Below are 22,257 nucleotides of genomic sequence, written 5' to 3'. Positions count from 1 at the left end.
AGAAAGAAAGAAAGAAAGAAAGAAAGAAAGAAAGAAAGAAAGAAAGAAAGAAAGAAAGAAAGAAAGAAAGAAAGAAAGAAAGAAAGAGAAAGAAAGGAAGGAAGGAAGGAAGGAAGGAAGGAAGGAAGGAAGGAAGGAAGGAAGGAAGGAAGGAAGGAAGAAAGCAAGAAAATTCTTTCCACAAAGAGCTCTTGTTTCTTTCTCCTTTTCCATGATTCAGGGGCAAGTTTGAAAGTTCACAATGAATGGACAAATGGGCCAAGAAGATCAATACAAATAAAAAAAAATTACTATCAGTAATCAAAAGGTTTCTAGCCACGGGTCAGTCGCAGATGACAAACTGTCCAGTAATTGTAGCTCATTGTTATATGCAGCTTGAAAGTTTGTCAAAGTATTTTCCCTACAACAGGCCAATGAAGTGGGTAGTACAAATATTCTCATATCTGTTCAACAGATGAGAAATCTGAGGCTCAGTCAATAAGGTTACAGTTCTTGCCACTTAGCCAGTAAGTATTGGAGGCAGAGTTCAAGCCAGGATGTTCAGTCTCCAGGCCCGCGATGCTTTGCTCTGTGTTAGCCTGGCTTGGAGGTTGTGCTTTTCAAATTCTCTCTGCCTCCTCCCACAGGTGGACGCTGTGCGGGTATATGTGAACAGCTCCTCTGAGAACCTAAAGTATCCCGTCCTCTTTGTGGTCCGCCAGCAGAAAGGAGTGCTGTCCTGGCAGGTGCCTCTGCTCTTCCGGGGATTGTAAGTCACTGTTCTCCATAGAGGATAAGGAAATTTAAGTTTCCTCCGCCAACCACTAGACCTTTGGATGGGTCTTTGTTTCACTGCAAAGGAGGATAGCTAGGTGGCACAGGGGACAGAGTTTCAGACTTGGAGTCAGGAAGATTCATGTCCCTAAGTTTAGATCTGACTTCAGGGACTTACAAGTTGCTTTGCCCTGTTTGCCTCAGTTTCCTCATCTGTAAAATGAGCTGGAGAAGAAAATGGCAGGCCATTCTAGTTGTCTTTGTCAAGGATATGCCAGATGGGGTCAGAAAGAATTGGGCACAACTGAACAACTCACTGCAAGGGAAAATAAGATGGAAACACTGTGTTTTTACCACTTTACATATGCTAAGTCCAAACACTTTGGGTATGTAGAAATCCTAGAGGCTATGCATTTCCACCTGGCCAAATTCCGCTCTTCATTTTGTTTGCTTTTTGGCCATGCATGTACAGAACCCTGAAAAAAGCCATTTTCCCCCAAAATGTTCTATATCTCAAGCGGGGGTAATGATTCACCCTCTGAATACACAACTAAAGAGATCCTGAGTTGTGGTACTGAGTACCTGCCGTTCTGGGGTAACACACAACTTTGTTGTTCTGGTGGAACCCGGCAAATGGCCAGGTTAAATAGGTCTGAGTTTAATGCACCATCAGGGCCAAACAAGACTCATAATCCTAACTTCCCCCAAGTTATTTCACCGCCAGAAGGCTTTGCTCTTGCAACATAGTCTCGAAAAGACATCTTATGTTTCTGTTAGAAATGTAAAACCTAATGAAGAAAAAGATGTATTTTGGACAAAAGTAAAATTAGATGGACTTTTTTCTTTCTGCCTGTTTTTTGAATCTTGCTGTTCTCATTTCTGCTTTTCTCCCTCCTGCCATGGGGGATACAGGTACCAGAGAACCTATAACTACCAGGAAGTGAGCCGCACGTTGTGCCCTTCTGAGCCCACCAATGAAACAAGACCCTCGGAGCAACTCATATTTGTCGACGTGGCTTCGATGGCTCCCCTGGGTGCCCAGTACAACCTGCTGGTTACCAGAGTCAAGAGTTTCCAGCTGCAGTAAGCAGGGTTCCTTGTGGTCCTCCTTCCCTTCTCTGCCTGACCAGTCCTGGGTTTGAGTGTGTGGAGGGACTTTTTGTTTGGATTTCTATAGAAACGTTTCAATTTCCCTAAAGTAAATCATCTCCTCATTAGCAATCTAAGCCGGCACAGTCAGAGAGCCGAGTCCCAGCCTCCTAACAATAGGCAAACAGTGGGAGCCAAGGAGAGCAGGGAGGTCGGCATGACTTCGGAAGGAACGTAGATTTTATCTGTGTCTAATTGCCTGACGCTCTTCCAAATGAGATTACACGTTTGACATGTTAGGCAATCTGTCTTTGTTGCTTCAGAAACTAATTAGATGGGAGATGGGGCGTAACCGGGAATTATTGACTGTAGGAATCCTAATGATAGATCATTATAAAACATTCGTGTGCTTATAGGACATCTGTTGCCTATAAATTTGGGTTTGCCAGACAATCCCTACAGAGATTGGTTAATTCTTCTATACACTATACCTAGAATTCAAAAAACAATTATTAGTTGAATGCTTATAGCAATTTAAACCAATTGCCTAGGTTTTCCCCAAGTGTGGTTAGTTGAGATTTAAAACATTGAGCTTAGGATCTAATCATTTATGCCTTTTTTTTTTTAATAAAAATTGGCAGCTTGGTGGGGCAGGGAATGGACTATCTGGCTTAGAAGCAGGAAAACCTGAGTTCAAATCTGACCTCTGACACTTGCTAATTGTATGACCCTGGGGTGAGTCATTTAATTCTTATGTGCCTCAGTTCCTCATCTGTAAATGGGGACACACTGAGAAAGGAAATGGCCAATCGCTTCATTAACTTTGCTAACCAAACCCCAAACTCCATGGAGTCACACAGAGTCAGGCATAAACCAAGGACTGAACAATAACAACATCATAATGTGATTCTCTGTTAAGAAGTCATAAAAATTATTTATTTACTAATCACTAACATTCCTGTAGTAAACTTGTCCAGATAAAACATAGAGAGCCATTTTATTTTTTTTATTTTTTTTTTAAACCCTTAACTTCTGTGTATTGGGTCCTTGGTGGAAGAGTGGTAAAGGTGGGCAATGGGGGTCAAGTGACTTGCCCAGGATCACACAAATAGAGAGCTATTTTAAAAGGAAATATAAACATGTAAATATATGTTTTAGTGCCACGAAGGACCAAACAGCCTATGCCAAGTGGGACAGGAAACACTGCTGACTACTCCCGACGTCCCACCTGGTGACACTGATTGACTTCAGCCTGCTCTTTCTGTGCTTCCTCCTGCTTCAAATTCTTCCCAGTTTTGGTCTTGATATTAACTTTGTTCTGGGTAATGAGGCTACAACCGCTCAGCTCTGGTCTCCCCTTTTCTAGACCTTAGTTATGAGATACGGGAGATTGAGGCTTATGCAGACCCATTTTATGTAGAGTCCCCATCTTGGTCGTTCTCCTACCCCTCTCTGAGCCCTCTCCGCCTTCCCGACCCTACGGCTCTCTTCTTTCAGAATCAAAATGCCAAAGGACTTTTCCCTGCCTGGGCAATGATGCTTCCTTCCCCTACTGGCAGAGGACGCTGAGGATACAAAGACAAAACAACAAAATAGACCTTGCTCTCGAGAAGCTTGCATTCTATTTGGCAGAAATAATATAGAGTCATGTAAATAAAAACTACATGTATATCAAAGAAATAGAAATAATTTCGAGGTGGGAAGGTAGCAGCAACAGAGAGGATCAGGACAGGCTTCATGTAGGAGATGGCACCTGAACGGAGCCTTGAAGGAGGCAGGAAGGGGAAGAGAGTGAGTATTCCAGGCGTAGGAGAATGGCTTGTCTGTGAAATGTGGTTTTAATCTGGAATTGTAGAATTTTAGGATTAGGATAGACTCGTTTAGTTGAATCCCTCTGTGTTACAGATAAGGAAAGTAAGTGATACCACAAGCAATAGTGCAAGATAACCTTTCTCTGATACAGTTTTCTGCACTTAGAATCACGAAGTCCTAAGTTCAAATCCAACCTCCAACACTTACTAGCTTTGTGACCCTGGGAAAGTCGCTTAACTTTTTTTTGCCTCAGTTTCCACTTCTATAAAATGGCCATAATAACAGCAGAAGGTAGGGGTTTAAAAATAATAATAATAATAATAAAGCACTTAGCACAATGCCTGGTGCTATATCAATGCTTATTCCCTTCCTCTTCACTTCTGTGCTAGGTTGGCCAAATCATATATTATTATATTATTCCTGGTTAGCTATGTGCCTTGAATGGAAGGAGAGAGAGCAAGGAAGGCAGGAAGCCCAACTCAGGGAACTTTGGTTACACGCAGTGGCGGCTTTTCCTGGACACGTGTATGTGTGTTGCTGCAGAAAGTCTCATGCATCAGGCAGACATCACAGGGTTAGTCGTGATGACACTAGGGCCCCGGGCTCATAGAAAGCCGCCAGCTTGAGGGCACCTTCTTACACCGGTGATGGCAAACCTATGACACACGTGTCAGCACTGACACAGCTAGCCACTTTCTATGACATGCAGCCGCATACAGAAAAGTATGGGGCTGCATGCCAAGGATGAAACATTTGCTGTAGTGTAGTGTAGACACTCTGTGCTCTATAGATGACAATTCTACCTATATTAATTTACCTATTTTGGTTTATTAAGTACAGTTATATGTTACAATTATACATTTTTGTTATTTAAACTATAAATATCACAAAATTATATATTTTTTTCCTTGAAGTGACACACCACTCAAGTTATGCTTGGTTTTTTGGAGAATTTTGCACACCAAGCTCAAAAGGTTGCCCATCACTGTCTTAGACCTTAGCCTCTCATATGTGACTCTGCCAGAAGTTTGGGAACCTCGGGAGTCCCAGGATGCTAAACATGCCTCCTTCTCTGCCAGTAACCAGAATAGAACCCTGTGGCAGAGCAGGGTGTGAGAAGGGAATTGGTTTTTGATTTAATCAATTAGGGGCTTGGGCTTCACCTCCTTTTTGTTTTTAATTTAAATCAATCAGTGACACCTTGAGAAACAGGAAATTGATCCCACAGGCACTGCCCCCTTGGGTAGCACCAGGCAAATTAAGGAACTATGATTTGTTCCTGGGAGGTGAGGTGAGAGAGCTAATGGGTGAAGAAAATTGCTTATAAGGTGAGACCCAGCAGGAAGTTAGGGGTCTGACTGACAGAGACTGACTGAGACTCAGACTCCAGACTCAGAGACATACTGACATTGGGGCTTACTGGAGAGACTTTCCTGCATATCTGTCCTTGTGTCCTTGCCCATTGTGAAAAGTCTCCCCCATTACTTAATCACTTGGGATCTTCAACAGAGCAGAATGCTAAAAAGACAGGAAATGACAGTCAATTAACATTTATTAAACATGTGGCAGGTACTGGGTTAACATCTGGGGACACAAATACAAGAAAGAAGAAAGGAAGGAAGGAAGAAAAAGAAAAGAAGGAAGGGAGGAGAGGGAGAGAGAGAAAGAGACAGAGACAGAGAGAGACAGGGAGAGAGACAGAGAGATAGTGTGTGTGTGTCCCTTACCCTCAAGAAGCTTACAATCTAATAGGGAAAGACAACAGGGTAGCTAGGTGACATGATGTATAGAATGCTAGGTCTAGGGTCAGAAAGACTCATCTTCCTGCGTTCAAATGTAGCCTAGGACACTTACTACTTGTGTGACCTGAGGCAGGTCACTTAACTCTCTTTCTCATCTATAAAATGAGCTAGAGATAGAAATGGCAAATCATCCCAGTACCTTTACCAGGAAAATCAGACACAACTGAAAATGACTAACAACAAATTATTAATAGCTTAGACACTAGAAAAAAACCTGGCTTATCAATTACAGATGTGGACTGATAGTCAAGTCCTCCTTGTTCTCTTGTTTCATCCTCACCCCTCCCAAGGCAGCCATAGTATGGAACTGTGGCAAGAGAATTGAACATTTTATATTTCTCTCAATTAAAAGAAAATTACATGAGCTCTAGATATTTTTCCCTAACAAATGAACCTTGTTATAAAAGAGATTTCCTATCCCTATTGTAGAGGGAGTGAGGAATGGGAAATGTTTATATTATCCCATCTGTCAGAGTAATCAATTTATATTTTACATGTTATCATAATTTTTATTGGAGGGCAGAAACGGAATAATCTTAAAGAAAAGTGTTTTCTGGACATACACATCATGCTCAGAAAAATAATGGAGAAAAATGGAACCTCATAATTGTATATGTATGTTCACATGGAGAAATAATTGGAAATCAAAGGTTGTCAAGCAGAACTGTAGAAAAGAAGTTTCTGGCCAAGATAAAACCGCTCCCGGAAATACCAAGGTGATTCAGGTTTGCCAAGAAAATCTGTTTCTCCATCATTCCTCCAGCCTGACAGAGGGGAGTTACTAGTGCTTGGTTGCCAGGGTAACACCTGATGATATTACCAACACTGAAAACTCTGTTAAAAGGGCAGTGCTTAGGTGGTTGGGCAGAGTGCTCCAAGGAAAGGGCAGGCCTGAGATTTTCTGAACTCCTGCCACGTAAACACAGGACCATGATTGCTGGCTCAGATGTACAAAGTGAACCTTAATGTAAACTTCATTTTCTTAAACTCCCAATTACAGTTCATGGTAGCTGAGGAAGGGGATTTTTGACTAGAGAAAATGAACAAGAGAAAATTATTCTGTTTTCTATGGGCTAATTCTAAGATATGAAGCAAATGGGGACATCTAAATAGCCCAGTGGATAGAACACCAGACCTGGAGTTGGGAGTCTGTCTTAGTATCAATTCTAAGGCAGAACAGCAGCAAGGGCTAGGCAATCAGGGTTAAGTGACTTGCCCAAGATCCCACAGCAAGGAAGTGTCAGAAGCCAGATTTGAACTCAGGAAAATGAGTCTTCCTGACTCCAGGCCCTGGGCACTAACTATCATTCCACCTAGTTGTAGAATATGATAGCTGGTTTATATTTTCTCCTTATTTCTGGAAATTACGCATCTTTTAATGCAGCCTAAAGCCTCATTAGCTTTATAGCTGTGATCACATCTCTAATTCACAAAATCCTTTTTCACAAACTTCTTTCTAGCCATACCTCCCTCCATCCTGTGCTTATGAAAGCCAGTCTTTTGAACCCAAGTGTAAAACTTTATATTTATCCCTATTAAATTTCGCCTTCTTAGACTGAGCCTAATATTCTCTCCTTCTGAGATCTTTTTGGGTCCTGACTCTGTCATCCAGCTTTCCTTCCTGTCATCTGAAAACTTGATAAGGATGCTGTCTATAGTTTCATCCGCATTATGGATGAAAATGTTGGGCAGGGAAGGGCCAAACACAGATTGCTGGGACAGTCCTCCAGAGACCTCCTTTCAAGCTGACATCAAACCTTCAATGCCTACCTTCTCTGGGAGCCTGGCCATTGCCCACTCCAAAGGACAGTATTTAAATGTACTGCCCCATCAAGTCCCATCTCTTTATTCTTCCAAAGAACAGACTGAGATACTTTGTGAAATACCTCCCTGAAAATTGGGCTGTGTCTAGAACATTCCCCCTGATTTACCAGTTTAGTAACTATCAGAAGAGGAAATAAGGTTAGTCTGGCATGACCTGTTCTCTTTTATTTCTTTCATTATTTCCCTTGGCATTCTTGACCTTTTGTTCCTCCAGATGAATCTTGTTTTTATTTTGTCTACTTCTCTCAAGTTAACTCTTTGGTTTCTTTAGGAGGGCCAGACTAATAGAGTAACTGGAGAGCTAGTCTCTGTGTAGGAGGGCCCAAGTCCAAGTTCTACATCTGCTACCTGCTCGCTTTGTGACCACGGAGAAGTCATGTAAACTCTCAGGACCCCAGGCAGCTCTCTATGATGGTAAATTATGGAGCAGTGAAGCTGGTTTCCTTCCTGGGAGTTTATGAAATAAATAAAATTACAAGTCCATAAAAAAAATACCTTGGCTATTTGATTGGTAGGATACTATATTTATAAATTAATTAAGTTGTAGCACACCACCCCACTCCCCCCAGTCTAGGGTTGTGTTCCCAATTCCACATTCATAGGTTACCAGTGGGTCCTTAGAAGGAAAACTACCTCAGGTTCTGGAGCAGTGATTCCCAAAGTGGGCGCTACCGCCCCCTGGTGGGTGCTGCAGCAATTCAGGGAGTGGTGATGGCCACAGGTGCATTTATCTTTCCTATTAATTGCTATTAAAATTTTTTTTAAATTAATTTCCAGGGGGCTAAGTAATATTTTTTCTGGAAAGGGGGCGGTAGGCCAAAAAAGTTTGGAAACCACTGGTCTAGAATATTAAGTGGGTCTGCTTTCCTAAAGTATAACTCACAGGAGGCAGCTAGGTGACTGACTCATTGGATAGAGAGTTGGGCCCAGGGACAAGAGGTCCTGGTTCAAATCTGGCCTCAGTCATTTCCTAGCTGTGTGACCCCAGGCAAATCACTTAACCCTTATTGCCTAGCCCTTGCCACTCTTCTGCCTTGGAATAAATACATATTGTAGATTTTAAGACAGAAGGAAAGGATGTTTTTTATTTTTAAAAAGTATTCTTTTTTATTATTATATTATTATATATTATTATAAGTTATTATAAACTTTTCTTACCTTTAAGAGTCAGTCAGCAGATACAATTAGCCCAAAGCAAAGTATTTACTGGAACAATGGTCCTATGAACAGCCACTATAAATCATTGCCCTCATAAACCTGCACAGCATGAATGGAAGAGTGGGCGCAGATGTAGACTGTACTGGGAGCATTGGCACACATCTAGATAACACATGTAGCCAAAGCAACGCACGCCTTTGGGCAGCCCAGGTCCCTCGTGGCCTTTTTCTTCTTGTAGTGCTCTCCCACGTGGGTGCAGGGTATCCCACGGGCGGGTTGTTCAGTTGGGCGCTCTCAGCCGAGCCATCGGGACTCAAGCCACCATAAAGCAAGCTGTGTAAGTCTACTCAGAAGTTGTGGGGTTTTTTAATGTGATACAGTGATTTCCTCACATATACCTAAGTTGAATTCAGTTGCCAGTTGGCCATCTGGACTTGTCTCTAGCAAATCTCTAAAGTCATGAATCAGTTATGAAATACAGGTATCCCTTCCACATCGCAACTTTTCCCCATTGTGGTTTCAATATATCACAGGTCAGCATAAGAAATTAAATGGGAATTTGGAGGAAGTCTTGCAGAAGCTGCAGACAACATGCAGAGGCCAGCAGACAACACAGAAAATGTTTAGAAACTCAGAAATGCGTACTTAACTCAAAATTATAATAATATACTGTACATGCCTTATAAAAGAAAAAAAATCTAGACTTCCTCCCTGGTATGAAGGGAGGGCCCAAATTATTTTTAATTTAATTTAGTTTTTTTCCCCAATTACATGTAAAAACAGTTTTCAATATTTTCCAAGAATTTTGAATCACAAATTCTCTTCCTTCCACCCTCCACCCCCCACTGAGGTAGTAAGAAATCTGGTATAGATTTTTCATGTACAATCATTTAAAACATTTTTCCATATTAATCCTTTTGAGGAAGATAACTCGAACAAAAGTAAAAGAAAGAAAGAAACTGAAAAAAGCTTTCTTTTATCTGGATTTAGACTGTCAGTTTTTTCTTGGAAGCAGATGGCAATTTTATCATGAATCCTTTGGGATTGTTTTGGATCATCATATTGCTGAGAATAGCTAAATTTTTCTGTTGTTCATCATACAGTATTGCTGTCATTGTGTACAATGTCCTTGTGGTTCCCTTTATTTCATTCTGCTTCAGTTCATTTAAGTCTTTCCAGGTTTTTTTGAGCTCTTCCTGCTTGTCATGTCTTACAGCATGATAATATTCCATTACAATCATATACTATAACTTACTCAGCTATTCCCCAATTCACTGTCTGATTCTTTGCCACAGTTAAAAGAGCTGCTTTAATATTTTTTACATATAGGTCCTTCTCCTTTTTGTTTTCTTTTTTTCATCTCTTTAGGATACAAACCTGGTAATAGCATTATTGGTTCAAAGAGTATGTTCTCTTTGGTAGTCCTTTGGGCATAGGTCCAAATTGCTCTCTAGAGTGATCAAATCAGTTCCCAGCTCCCCCAATGGTGCATTAGTGTCTCAGTTTTCCCATATCCCTTCCAAGTTTTGTCATTTTCCTTTTCTGTAAATAATAGCCAATCTAATGGGTATGAGGTGGCACCTCAGAGTTGATTTAATTTGCATTGCTCTAATTAATAGTGTTTTAGAACATTTTTCCCATTATTGTAGAAAACTTTAATTACTTTGTTTGAGAATTGCCTGTTCATGTCCTTTGACCATTTATCAATTGGGGAATGACATTCTTATATTTGACTCATTTCCCTATGTATCTGAGAAATGAGACCTTTATTAGAGAGACTTGTAAATTTTTTTTCACAATTATGATTGTGAAATACTGTCATAATAACCAATCTGATAGATATGGGGTGGTACCTCAGAGTTGATTTAATTTGCATTGCTCTAATTAATGGTGATTTAGAGCATTTCCCCCCATGATTGTAGAAAGCTTTAATTACTTTACTTGAGAACTGCCTGTTCATATTCTTTGACCATTTATCAATTGGGGAATGACTTATATTATTATATTTGACTCATTTCTCTATGTATCTGAGAAATTGGGCCTTTATTAGAGAGACTTGTAAAAAAATTTTTTCACAATTATGATTGTGAAATACTGTGTATTACTCTCCATCCTATTTTCCCCTGTTTAGTTTCTGAACACCACTTCCCCCTGGAATATGATATTCCAGCTCCCCAATTTTTTAATGTAGAAGCTACTAAATCTTACATTATTCTGACTGTGGCTCCCTGATATTTGAATTGTTTCTTTTTGGCTGCTTATATTTTCTCCTTGGCCTGGGTGTTCTGGAATCTGGCTATAATATTCCTGGGAGTTAACTTTTGAGGATCTCTTCTTCCAGGAGGTGATTGGTGGATTTTTTCCATTTCTATTTTACCCTCTGGTTCCAGAACACCAGGGCAGTTTTCCTCAATAATTTCTTGCACGTAGTTCAATTCGATTATCTCTTCTGGATTTATTTTTTGGGTTAGTTGTTTTTCCAATGAGACATTTCCTATTTTCTTCTATTTTTTCACTCTTTGGACTTTGATAGTTTCTTGTCGTTTCATGGAGTTATAAGCTTTCACTTGCCCAATTCTTATCATTAAGACGTTATTTTCTACAGTGAACTTTTTTGCCTCCTTTTTGCTGATTCTACTTTTTAAAGAGTTCTTTTCCTCAATGAATTTGTGTATCTCTTTTTTCCATATGGCCAATTCTGACTTTTAAGAAGTTCTTCTCTTCAGTTCATTTTTGTGCCTTTTTTTTTAACAATTCCCTATTCATTTTTTAAGATATTATTTTCTGTAGTGTTTTTTGTACTTTTTTTTACCAAGCTATTGACTCTTTTTTCATGATTTTCCTATGTTACTCTCATTTTCTTTTCCCATTTTTTTCTTCTACATCTCTTATTTGATTTTTGAAATCCTTTTTGAGTTCCTCCACTAATTCTTTTGGGGCTTGAGACCAATTGATATTTTTCTTGGAGGCTTTGGATCTAGCAATATTGACCCTGTTGTCTTCTGAGTTTGTGTTTTGTTCTTCCTTGTCATCAAAGTAACTTTCTATGTGAGTTTCTTTTTTGTGATTTACTCATTATCTACACTTTTTCTTTTCTTTTAACTTAAAAAACTGTTAAAGTTGGTCTCTGTTCCTGTGGCAAAGAGAGCACTCTTCCACATAGCTGTCTTCAGAGCTAGCTCTGAGGATCTGTGTTTCCAGTTCTTTCATGTAGTATGATCAAAGGAGAGATGTGTTTAATACTCTCCCAGCCTGTGCTGTGAGCAAACAAAAGCACTCTTCTCCACTTTGGAACTGTGTCTGGGGTCCCTTGCTCCCCTATAGCTACAGTCATTGGTCTGTGCTAGTGATTCTCCTCACTTTGTGACTGTGATCCAGGACTACCACCTTGATCTGCTTATGGACAATGAGATAAGAATCTTGCACCCAGAGCCAGCAAAAGAACCCCAGTAATCTCCTTCTGAGAAGTTATTCAACACCTCCGCTCTTTACCATCTGTTGCTGAGAGCTCCAGAAGCCTTTGCTGTTGATTCAGCCTCCATGCCCACACCCCACCCCTCAAGTCTGCTTAGAATGGTGAGGCCAGCCTTAGCATGTGCTGTGAGCTGTACTTCCATCCTGGTGTGATAGATCTTTCTTGTTTTAATTAATTAATTAATTGTTTAGAGCCTTTACCTTCCATCTTAGAATCAATACTGGGACTTGCCCAGGGTTATAGTTATTAAGTGTCTGAAACCAGATTAGAACTCAGGAAGATGAATCTTCTTGACTTCAAGCCCAGAACTCTATCCACTGTCTTACCCTCAGAATCCCTAATTTACTTCAAAACTCAGGCTCAGGTGCTCTACCTAGTGATAGATCTTTTTTGCTGACCTTCTCTGTTGTTCTGGGCTGAAATTTTATTTCACTCCATCTTTTGTGAGTTATGCTGCTCCAGAATTCATTTTGAGGTATTACATCATAGTTGTTTGGAGGGTAATTTAGTAAAGATCAAGTGGGTCTGTGTGTCTTCTCTGTGATCTTGTGAACAAAAAAATTTCTCACAGATTGTAGATCACAGGGGTGCTGTGCCCCTAACCCCTGTCATGTGGAAGAGATAACTTTATATTTGCCTTCTAGTCTTTGTATCTCCCAGGACAAAATATAAATTCCTCAACCTGGCATTGAAAGCTTTTCACAATTCATCTGCCATCTACATTTCCAGATTTATTTCATATTATTTTTCATGGAATCTATATTCTAGCTAAACTTGTCTTCTGTCCCTTGGGCTTGATGGGACATTTCCTTTGCACAGACTCTCTTTCCCTCTTGGAAATACCTTTCTTGGAATACCTCCATTCTTATCCAACTCCTTCTCAGAATTGCTTGTTGTCATGGTTGTTTAGTTGTTTAAGTCATGTCTGACTCTTCGTGACCCATTTGGGGTTTTCTTGGCAGAGTTCCTAGAGTGGTTTACTATTTCCTTCACCAACTCGTTTTATAGATGAAGAACTGAGGCAAACAAAGTTAAGAGCCTTGCCTAGGGTTATGCAGTTATTAAGTGTCTGAGATCAGATTAGAATTCAGGAAGATGAATCTTCCTGACTTCAAGCCCAGAACTCTATCCCCTGACCCACCCTCAGAATCCCCAATTTACTTCAAAACTCAGCTCAGGTGCCCTACCTTGTTGAAAGCTCCCCTGACAACCCCCATTAGAAATGCTCTCTCTCCTGAAACTACTTTGTATTCATTTACCTTACTTTCTAATTTCCCCCACCCTCCCAGAATTTGGGTTCTTTTGCTTTTGTTTTGATATGAACTGGCTAGCACAATGTTATACACAAAATAAGTGCTTGACAAATGTTTATTGTGTCTAATCCTACACACACACACACACACACACACACACACAGCATCTGCCATTGTCATCTACCTTAGCAAAACAGGGTTAAATTAGTCATCTCCCAAATTTTGAGGAGAAATTGTCAAGATGCTCCACCTTTATTCCTAGAGAATCTGAGGCAAGAGTGAAGAGAAGCCTTTGAATAGGGATGCGTGTGTGTGTGTGTGTGTGTGTGTGTATAACCCGGAGTCAGGAAGATTGGATTTCTTAGCTGCCTCTGTCTATTATTATATTATGTATTATTCCAGAAGTACTTTAAAGGACATAAAAATACTACCTCATCTGACCCCTGTCCATATGTTCTGGAGAAATGAAGCGGGCAAAATAATCCATATATAAACACTGAAAAGTTTTTAATTTTTCCTTATTATAGTTAAAAGTGGTTGTCTTTTACATGAGTAAATTTAGCCCTCCTTTCCTCCCTCTTCTGTTTCTTAGGACAAATGTTGCCTTTCACTTCACTGCCAGCCCTTCTCAACCACAGGTAAGTCACATTTCTAAGTGATACTTATTATTCATCTATTATTGCAAATTAAGAAAGCTGTGTATAATGTCAGAAAAAAGTCAATATGTCTTTTATTCACTTTCTGAAATTTTAGGCAGAGAATTTAACCTTATTTCTGGAACTAATGTAAAGCAGAAGAAATGCTACTTATTTCCAAGATGTATACTACTATGCCCTGTCCTGAACCTAAGCATATGACTTAGATCAGATTCAGACCTGAGAGGACTCTTCCTCTAATTATGAACATTAGACTCTCTTTTCTTATATTCTTTTGTTTCATTAAATTCCCAACCCAGATGACCTGGGGGGGGTGGGGATTACGTAGGTAACTTGGGCCCAAGTTTCCCCAAAACCAGGAATACTGAATGCACAATATTAGTCAGATATGGGAGAGGTAATTTATTCTTAGACACGATAATCTCATTTATTATTAACAGAATGATTAAAATGAAATTCAGTAACAATTTAGAACTATTGTTATAATTTTCTGAGAAGCTGTTTCTTAAGTGTTAATTAAGCATCTAATTAATCATTAGAATGTAGAGCAGTTTTCAGAACTGCTAATTAGATATTATATATTTCACCTCTGCTCGGCACTGTCCTTACAACTCTGCTGATGAAACAGCCAATCCTCTTGTTACAGCCTCTCAGATGTGGAATCTTCCCTTGCCACCACCTAGCTACAACCTGATGGGACCAGAGTTTCCTTGTCTTTCAGATTCACAAAATCACTTCCAAACCTGGACATATCCATTCTGGGGTACTCATTTGAAAGTCAGCCTGGCTCCTAATCAAAAGCTCACCTATTTAGGGTTTGCCATCATGGATTCATAGGGACTTCTCAGGATATAGGAGAAGTTGCCTCTTTTCCCATATGACTCTTGGGAAATAGTTCAATACAGTCCACATACTTGGCAGCCAGAAAAGAAGAGATTAGCTAAAACTCAAGTAACCAATATATAAATTCAACCTTTTGTAGTATGATATACTTTAAACAAATCAGTACAACAAAGTAGAAAGTCTCTGATATTTATATTTGTTTTTACTAGTTATTTACCTACCCTCTGAGTTATTCTGCAAAACCTTTTGTTCTATAGAACTCAAATTAGGGATTCTATATGAACATTGCAATATTAATGTTTTTCTTCTCAAAAAAAGTGAAAAATACAGCATTTATGTGTTCTGCCAATATAATTAAATAATGGTCAAATTAAGGAGGTAAGATGATAGGAAACAAGATAGGAATATACATCAATTTCAGTAAGGTCCAATCATGGAAATAGCTTCCTACCTTGTTTCCTTGTCTAGATATTACAAGGGGGCATGAATCCATCTTAGTGGAAATGGGCTAATCCTTGTAGGTAAAATATCTGGCTAATATGAGTACAGGTACAAGGAATCAACAGCAAGCCTTTAAAGGAAAAGCCTGCATTTTGATAATTTATCTCTCTGCTCCTCATTTCCTGGTTTATGAAGCTATAATAGTCTTTAACTTCTACAATTTCTCATTACTCCAAGGATCATTAAACTCTATTCTTGTATTTGACATTTTATAAATCTAACACTTTTTTATGGTGGATTTATGTGCATCAGGTAGTGAAGAGGGTAGAAGGCAAAGGGTTGGTTTGCAGGTGAATTCGTTATTCCCTCTTTTTCCATCTTTGGGTGGGAAGTGCTCCATGTTCCCAACTCCTTATTCTTACACCTCTAAGTGTAGCATTCTCTTCAGGCAAAACCCTAAGCTCCATCCCTTGAGGAGAGCAGGTTTCTTTAATCTGCACAGGAAGAACAAAGAACTGAAGGTACCTAAAGCAACTGGTCTCAGTAATGATAAATCTAGCCCTTCCTTCCTCCACAGAGTCTACTATAAAGCTCAACTGTGCCCAAGTTTCTTTTGGTCTGCGTCTACTCGTCTTTCTTTATGTTTGGGAAGTTAGAAAATAGAAATCAATAAAACATCTTTTCAGTTTAGCTTTGAGACTCCATGCTGGAAATTATTCCCAGCAGTTACAAAAAAAAATCTCTCTTCCTCAATACCTGGCCACCCTTTTGCACCTCTCTCCACAAGGACACATAAATCAGTGGAGTAATAACAACCATATGGTCTTAAAAGCCAGTTTCTTTTAAAGGAAGTGGTAAAACAGAAAGCCAACAGACTTTAATTAACAAGGATTGATAAAAACAGATTTATCTCTCCCTAGAGATGATAAGAGAAAGAAGCAAAGGATGAAAGTCCTGACTGTACAGCAGAAACATTCTGTCTGGCTTTATACTCACCCCAAGTGATACATGACCAATATTTTTCCCCTTAGCTCCTTTTAATTTTGTGGTGGAAGTTGCTTAAACACCAAGACTGTGGCAGGGGCAGGAAGCAGGTCCAGCCTCCAGCTTCTTCTCATAATGGTGTTGAAGCTTCTCTGATGGAGTGGATTGTGGCAGAAGTGGACAATAGCCCCTGCCTCCCCACACCATCACAACAAAATTGTCTCCATTGTCCTGGTTCTGGGGCCAGAACCCCTCATGCTTCCCCTGAGGTTTCAATTCTCTTTGTCCTTTACAATGAAAGATGAGACAGAGAGATAGACAGACAGAGACATTGACAGACAGAGACAGAGACAGAGACAGAGACAGAGACAGAGACAGAGGGGGCCAGAGAGGAGGGGAGAGGGAGAGAGAAGGGGGAGGGAGAGGGAGAGGGAAAGAGGGTGGAAAGGAGAGGGAGGGAGGAGAAGAAGAGGGGGAGAGAGAGAGAGAGAGAGAGAGAGAGAGAGAGAGAGAGAGACAGAGACAGAGACAGAGAGACAGAGAGAGAGAGACAGAGAGAGAGGAGATGGGGAGAGGGCAGACAGAGAGAGACACAGACACAGAGAGAGAAAGACAGAGAAAAACTTTTCTTTCAGAAAGCATCACAGCTCGCAGAGGATTCATTAGCTAGACTCTGAGTAATTCAGGTCTACCAGCAGACACTGATTCCTCAATGTCCCTCTACATATATAACTGTTTTATTTACTTATATATATAGTAGCTTTCTAGTTTCCTCCTAACAACTGTTTTCAAGATACAAAGAGAAGGGTTTTCAAAATTTAAGTACTCAAAAAAAACTGAAAAGAATTTTGGCTTATTTTATCACTGCATTTTAAAAAAATGCTTTGTATCAATGACTTAAATCTAATTGAATATAATATAGTCCCTGTTTTTTGCCATATTGAATTCCTGGAAAATTAGTTATAAGGCAGATGGCATTTTACTATAGGAACAAAGTAATAATTTTAGGTTGAATTCCTAAGGACTTGATTTCAAGTAAATCAGAAACATATCATAAAGATAGAGCAGATCTGCATTCATTGTGTCAGGCACCTATGGCAAGAAGAGGCTGGGTTATTTTTGAGGGATGTCACCCTTCTCTTGGCTCTCAAAACCTATAGAGAATCTCTTAACTGGACTATGTAATAGGCTACTTGCAAGCACACGGGCCATGATATAGTTAAAGAAAGTTTTAATGAAGAGAAAATAAGAATCAAAGAATTATCTACTCTGTGGAAAGTGAATTGTAGTGTGGTGAAGTCCCATGAGCAAGGCCCCATTCTGAAGGGGTCCCATGGTCACTTATAGCCTCAGCCCAAAAGTCATGCCATTCTGGTGAATTCTATGAATCAACCCAAAGAGTCTCTGGTTGATTTTACAAGTGTTTGTGGCTTCCACTCCATGATAGACTTGCTGCTGCCTGCTTTTGGCTGTCATCTTTTGTCTTTGGCTCCTAGTGAGCAGTTCTTTGGCATTCTCCCCAATGCCCTCAGCTGTGGCATTTATTATCCCTCACCTCAGAGAGTAGCTCCTCTAGTCTTCTCTGCATAGATATCATCCCTACTTATGCCAGGATCTCTTCACCAGGCCATTAAGGGAAACACAGTTATATCCTCTGAGTATATTGGGTGTTAAACTCCCTTCCCTGAGAGTCTTTTTTTTTTTGTCTAGATAGGAATTAAAGGATTTCCCTGCAAAAATCATAGTTTTACAAATAAGTTACCAGGGGGCAGCAAGGTAGCTCCATGTTTTGAAAGCCAGGTCTGGCCTTAGATACTTCCTAGCTGTAGGACCCTGGGCAAGTCACTTAACCCCCATTGCCTAGCTCTTACCACTCTGCTGCCTTAGAACCAATACACAATATTGATTCTAAGACATAAGGTAAGCGTTTTAAAAAAAATTTTTTTAAAGAAGGCAAGAATTACAATATCTGTTTTACATACAAAGTCATACAAAACACACATCTTCCTTATTAGTCATGTTGGGGGTGGGGGGTGGGAAGAACAAGAAAAAGAAAAAGAGAAAAAATATGGTTCAGTAAGTACTCTGAATCCATCAATTCTGTCTCTGGAAGTGGATCACATATTTCATCCTGAGTCCTTTGGAATTGTGTCAGATCATTGAATGAATCACAGTTACTAAGTCTTTCACAGTTGATAATCTTTACAACATTGCTGTTACTGCATGCTTTGTTCTAGTTCTGTCCACCTCATTCTGCACCAGATAATATATGACTTTTTGATTATTGATGTCAAATGAGGCATAAAACAAAGACATGTATACTTGCTAGAGGTATCTTTGCCACCCTTGTGGAGGATGTCACACAATGGAAAGAAAGCTTCCCTATTGAGAGTGAAATCTTTCAGATGCTCCTGTGTGCAAGTAATAGGCCAGTTGCATAATTCCCCAGAACATTGCATAAGCTCTTAAATAAGATCCATGATCACTCAAAAACAACAAACTCTCAGATTTTGAGTTTAATCCTCACAAGAAAACACTAGTAAGTGTGTGTGTGTGTGTGGGGGGGAAGCCTATTGAACAAATTATGATCTGAATGCACTTCAATGTGTTAGAAATAAAGAAATCTTTAGGCAGTAATTGTGAGCTGAAGATTCAAACTTTTTTAATTTTTTTTTAAACCTTTAACTTCTGTGTATTGGCTCCTAGGTGGAAGAGTGGTAAGGGTGGGCAATAGGGGTCAAGTGACTTCCCCAGGGTCACACAGCTGGGAAGTGTCTGAGGTCAAATTTGAACCCAGGACCTCCTGTCTCTAGGCCTGGCTCTCAATCCACTGAGCTACCCAGCTGCCCCCCTGAAGATTCAAACTTTAATTGTGGAAAGTTAAATCTTACCACGCCCAGCCTGTGGCAATGACCTCATCTAGATGTACAACTGGGTGTTTGAAAGGTTTTTGACAGCTAATTAGCCTAAGTCATTAACACAGCAGAAGGTACATAGGATGGTGAGAAACATGCGATGGTGTTTGGGAACGAGGGTTTGGAACATTTGATACGAAGCCCTAAATTCCAGTAAAAGGTTAAGAAAACTTAATGAATCCTCCAGAACTTATCGTACTTCTTAGGTCAGAGTAACCTTTCCTGGCCATACTGCTTTGGGGAGCCTATAGTTGGCTTGAATCTTCAAAGGATCACCATGCGAATACATGTATAACCCAGACTGAATTGCTTGCCAGCTCCGAGAAGGGGGAGGGAAGAAGAGAGGGAGATAATTTGGATCGTATAACTCCAGAAAACTTATGTGGGATTTGTTATTAGAATAAAGAATAAAATAAAATAAAGCTTCAAAGGATCAAATAACATCTAGACATGCCAACGTTGTTTGCATATGATCTCAGCAGGCCTGCTATATACTCTCCACTCCCAAGGAACCCAGCTTCTTCTGCAGGGTTTCAACTTAAGTTTTTACTCCTCCAACAGAAGCACTAATATATTTAATTGCTATAATATTCTAATATACTAAACTATAATCCTTTCTAGTACTATGGTTAATATCCTGTTGTTGTCATTGATATTTTATATACAGTGTAATAACGGTCTAACTCTAAAAATGATAACTGCATTTACTTATCTAATAGATTATATGTGATCACTTGGTTCATGATCAATAATATAAAGGTAATAAAACTATTCACTTTAAAATACATAGTCCAAAAAGCTAGTAACAGATACTATAGACAGAAAATGATGTTGGCCTAGAATCAAAATAGGAGAAAATAAACAGGCTAAATTGTATTTGGAAAATTATGACTTCCAATGACCCCAAAACTTCTCCCTGAAACAAAGAACCATCTTTTTTTTAAAATTTCAATATTTTATTTTTCCCAACTTCATGTAAAAACATTAATTTTAGCTCCGAAATTCTTATTTCCTTATTTTTAATTTAACTTTATCTTTTTCCCAATTACATGTAAAAACATTTTCCAACATTTTTCAAAGACTATTGAGTCTTGAATTCTCTCCCTCTTATTCTCTTGAATTCTCTCCCTCCTTGAGATGATAAGCAATCTCATAGATTTTCCATTTGTAATCGTATAAAACATTTTCTATATTAATCCTTTTATGAAAGGAAATTTGAATTAAAAAATTAAGAAAATGAAAAATGTTTGCTTGATCTGGATTTAGACTCCACAAGGTTTTTTCCTGGAAGCAGATGGCATTTTTATCATGAGGCCTTTGAGATTGTGTATCAAAGTTTTCCCATAGTTCATTGTACAAAATTCCTGTCACTGTATTCAGTGCTCTTCTGGTTGTATTTATTTCAATCTGCTTCAGTTCATGTACATCCTCTTTCCAGGTTTTTCTGAGCTTCTTTTTACTTGTCATTTCTTATAGCACAAAACTCACTCTCTAATGGGAGAGACAACATGAAAAATAACTATAAACAAACCAGATATATAAAAGATAATCTGGAGATAATTAATAGAGGGAAGCAACTCACAATTTGGAGACATCAGGAAAGGCTTCTTGTAGAAGATGGGATTTTAGCCAGGGTTTAAAGGGAGTCTGAGAAGCCACAAGGTAGAGATAGCTGCAAATCACCAAACAGCACATTTTCTAAAGAATGGAAAATATGGGTTACCCAAAAGCCATTGGAAAGAGGCATGGTGAGGGTGAGTAGCCATTAGCATTTATCAAGGAAGAACTGTGTACTAAAAGTAGAAAAGTATTAGGGAGACATGTACACCTGAAAAAAGGAGGTGGATTGGTTATGTGATGAGGATAACAAAGGGATATGCCTTTGACAAGTTTGGTATCCAGGAGGGCCTCCCACAATGTGGAAGGGAAACTGAGAGAGTTCTGGAGAATGTTCTGGGAGGACAGGATGAGAAGAGGTGGATGGATCTATCTATTCCATGGAGGGAGCACCCACAGTGATGAAATCAACAGTCTGGAGAGATAGAGCATATTCCTAGCATATCCTAGGATTTTGGGAGAGGAGGGAGAGATAGCACACACACACAAAAATAAAAAAACCCAAACAAACAGGTTAACAGTTTATAGTTTACACAAGTTCTTAGAGCCCAACTCCTGACCCTGTACCAGTTAATGAACATTTTCCCACTCTCCTTAGCTCCTTCCTTTCAGAAATTCTTCTTTTTAGTCTGGGCCTTGATATTAACTTGATTTTTATTGTATTGCTGGTGAACTGGCTCTCTCAGTTCTGAATACTATAGTACTAATAAGTGCTAAATTCTATACCAAGCACTTTACAGTCACTTTACTTTACAATTACTATTTCATTTAATCTTCACCAGAACTCTGAGAGTTGGTGCTATTATCATCCTTATTTTACCAATGAGGAAACAGAGGCAAATAGGAGTTAAATGCCCCTCTTGGGGGTCACACAGCTAATAAATGTGAGGGGCTAAATTTGAATTCCAGTCTTCCTGACTCCAGACAGGGTGCTCTATCCTGCACCATCTAGATTCTCCTGTAGAACCTCTGTGATCCTCTTGAATCTGTTTTTCTAGCTATCATTCAGTGTAGAACTATATACAACAGAGAGTACAGGGTGTTCAGTGAGGACTTGCACCTCTCGTGTGAGAGCTTGACAAGCCCTTTTCTTGGCTCTTCTCCATCTTTGGTGTCCACCTGGCAGCCAGCTCTCCCCGGTGACTCCAAGAGACTGTGGCATGTGTGGTGGCCACAGCCTAGTAAAGCCACCTCTGTAGATGGGCTAAACTAGGTTGAGGGGAGCTGATGACCCTCAAATCCATCAGTGAGTTAGGGGGATATTTGTCCCAAGCACGTGAGCACACTTCCCCCCCACCCCCAGTGGAATAAGTTGATGGGACCAATTTGTCCCAATAGCCGTGATGGTGGCTGAAGCAGGCACTGTGGAGCGCTTAGAGCTTGGTCAAACATGGAAGATGCCAAGGTCATCTACTACATCCCAGGCCATCTCCAGTCATCTTGACTTCTTGTCTTATCCCTGGACTTCAGCGACTCTGGAAGAGAGAGTGAGGCTGAGGACTTTGTGCCCCTCTGCCTCACTAAAGTCCAGTTCACACATGAGTCAAGACAGCTCAGCAGGACGCCATTGGTCCTGTTCCAAAACAATGGACTAGCAACCACTCTATGATCCGGCTGCATTGGAAATTATTTCCC

General features: G+C 39.8%; 1 protein-coding gene across 1 annotated transcript in view; it reads left to right on the top strand.

Moving 5' to 3' along the window:
• SIDT1 (SID1 transmembrane family member 1) overlaps nucleotides 1–22,257 on the top strand; it is a 172,123-nt gene that overhangs the window by 69,857 nt on the left and 80,009 nt on the right. Inside the window, exons 2-4 of the mRNA XM_044669179.1 lie at nucleotides 627–748; nucleotides 1,666–1,836; nucleotides 13,759–13,804. Coding sequence (XP_044525114.1) covers nucleotides 627–748; nucleotides 1,666–1,836; nucleotides 13,759–13,804 — 339 coding nt within the window. The remainder of the gene's footprint in view (nucleotides 1–626; nucleotides 749–1,665; nucleotides 1,837–13,758; nucleotides 13,805–22,257) is intronic.

This window comes from Gracilinanus agilis, chromosome 3 (assembly GCF_016433145.1).
Source record: "Gracilinanus agilis isolate LMUSP501 chromosome 3, AgileGrace, whole genome shotgun sequence".
Lineage (NCBI taxonomy): Eukaryota > Metazoa > Chordata > Mammalia > Didelphimorphia > Didelphidae > Gracilinanus > Gracilinanus agilis.
This window is presented reverse-complemented; position numbering and strand designations above follow the sequence as displayed.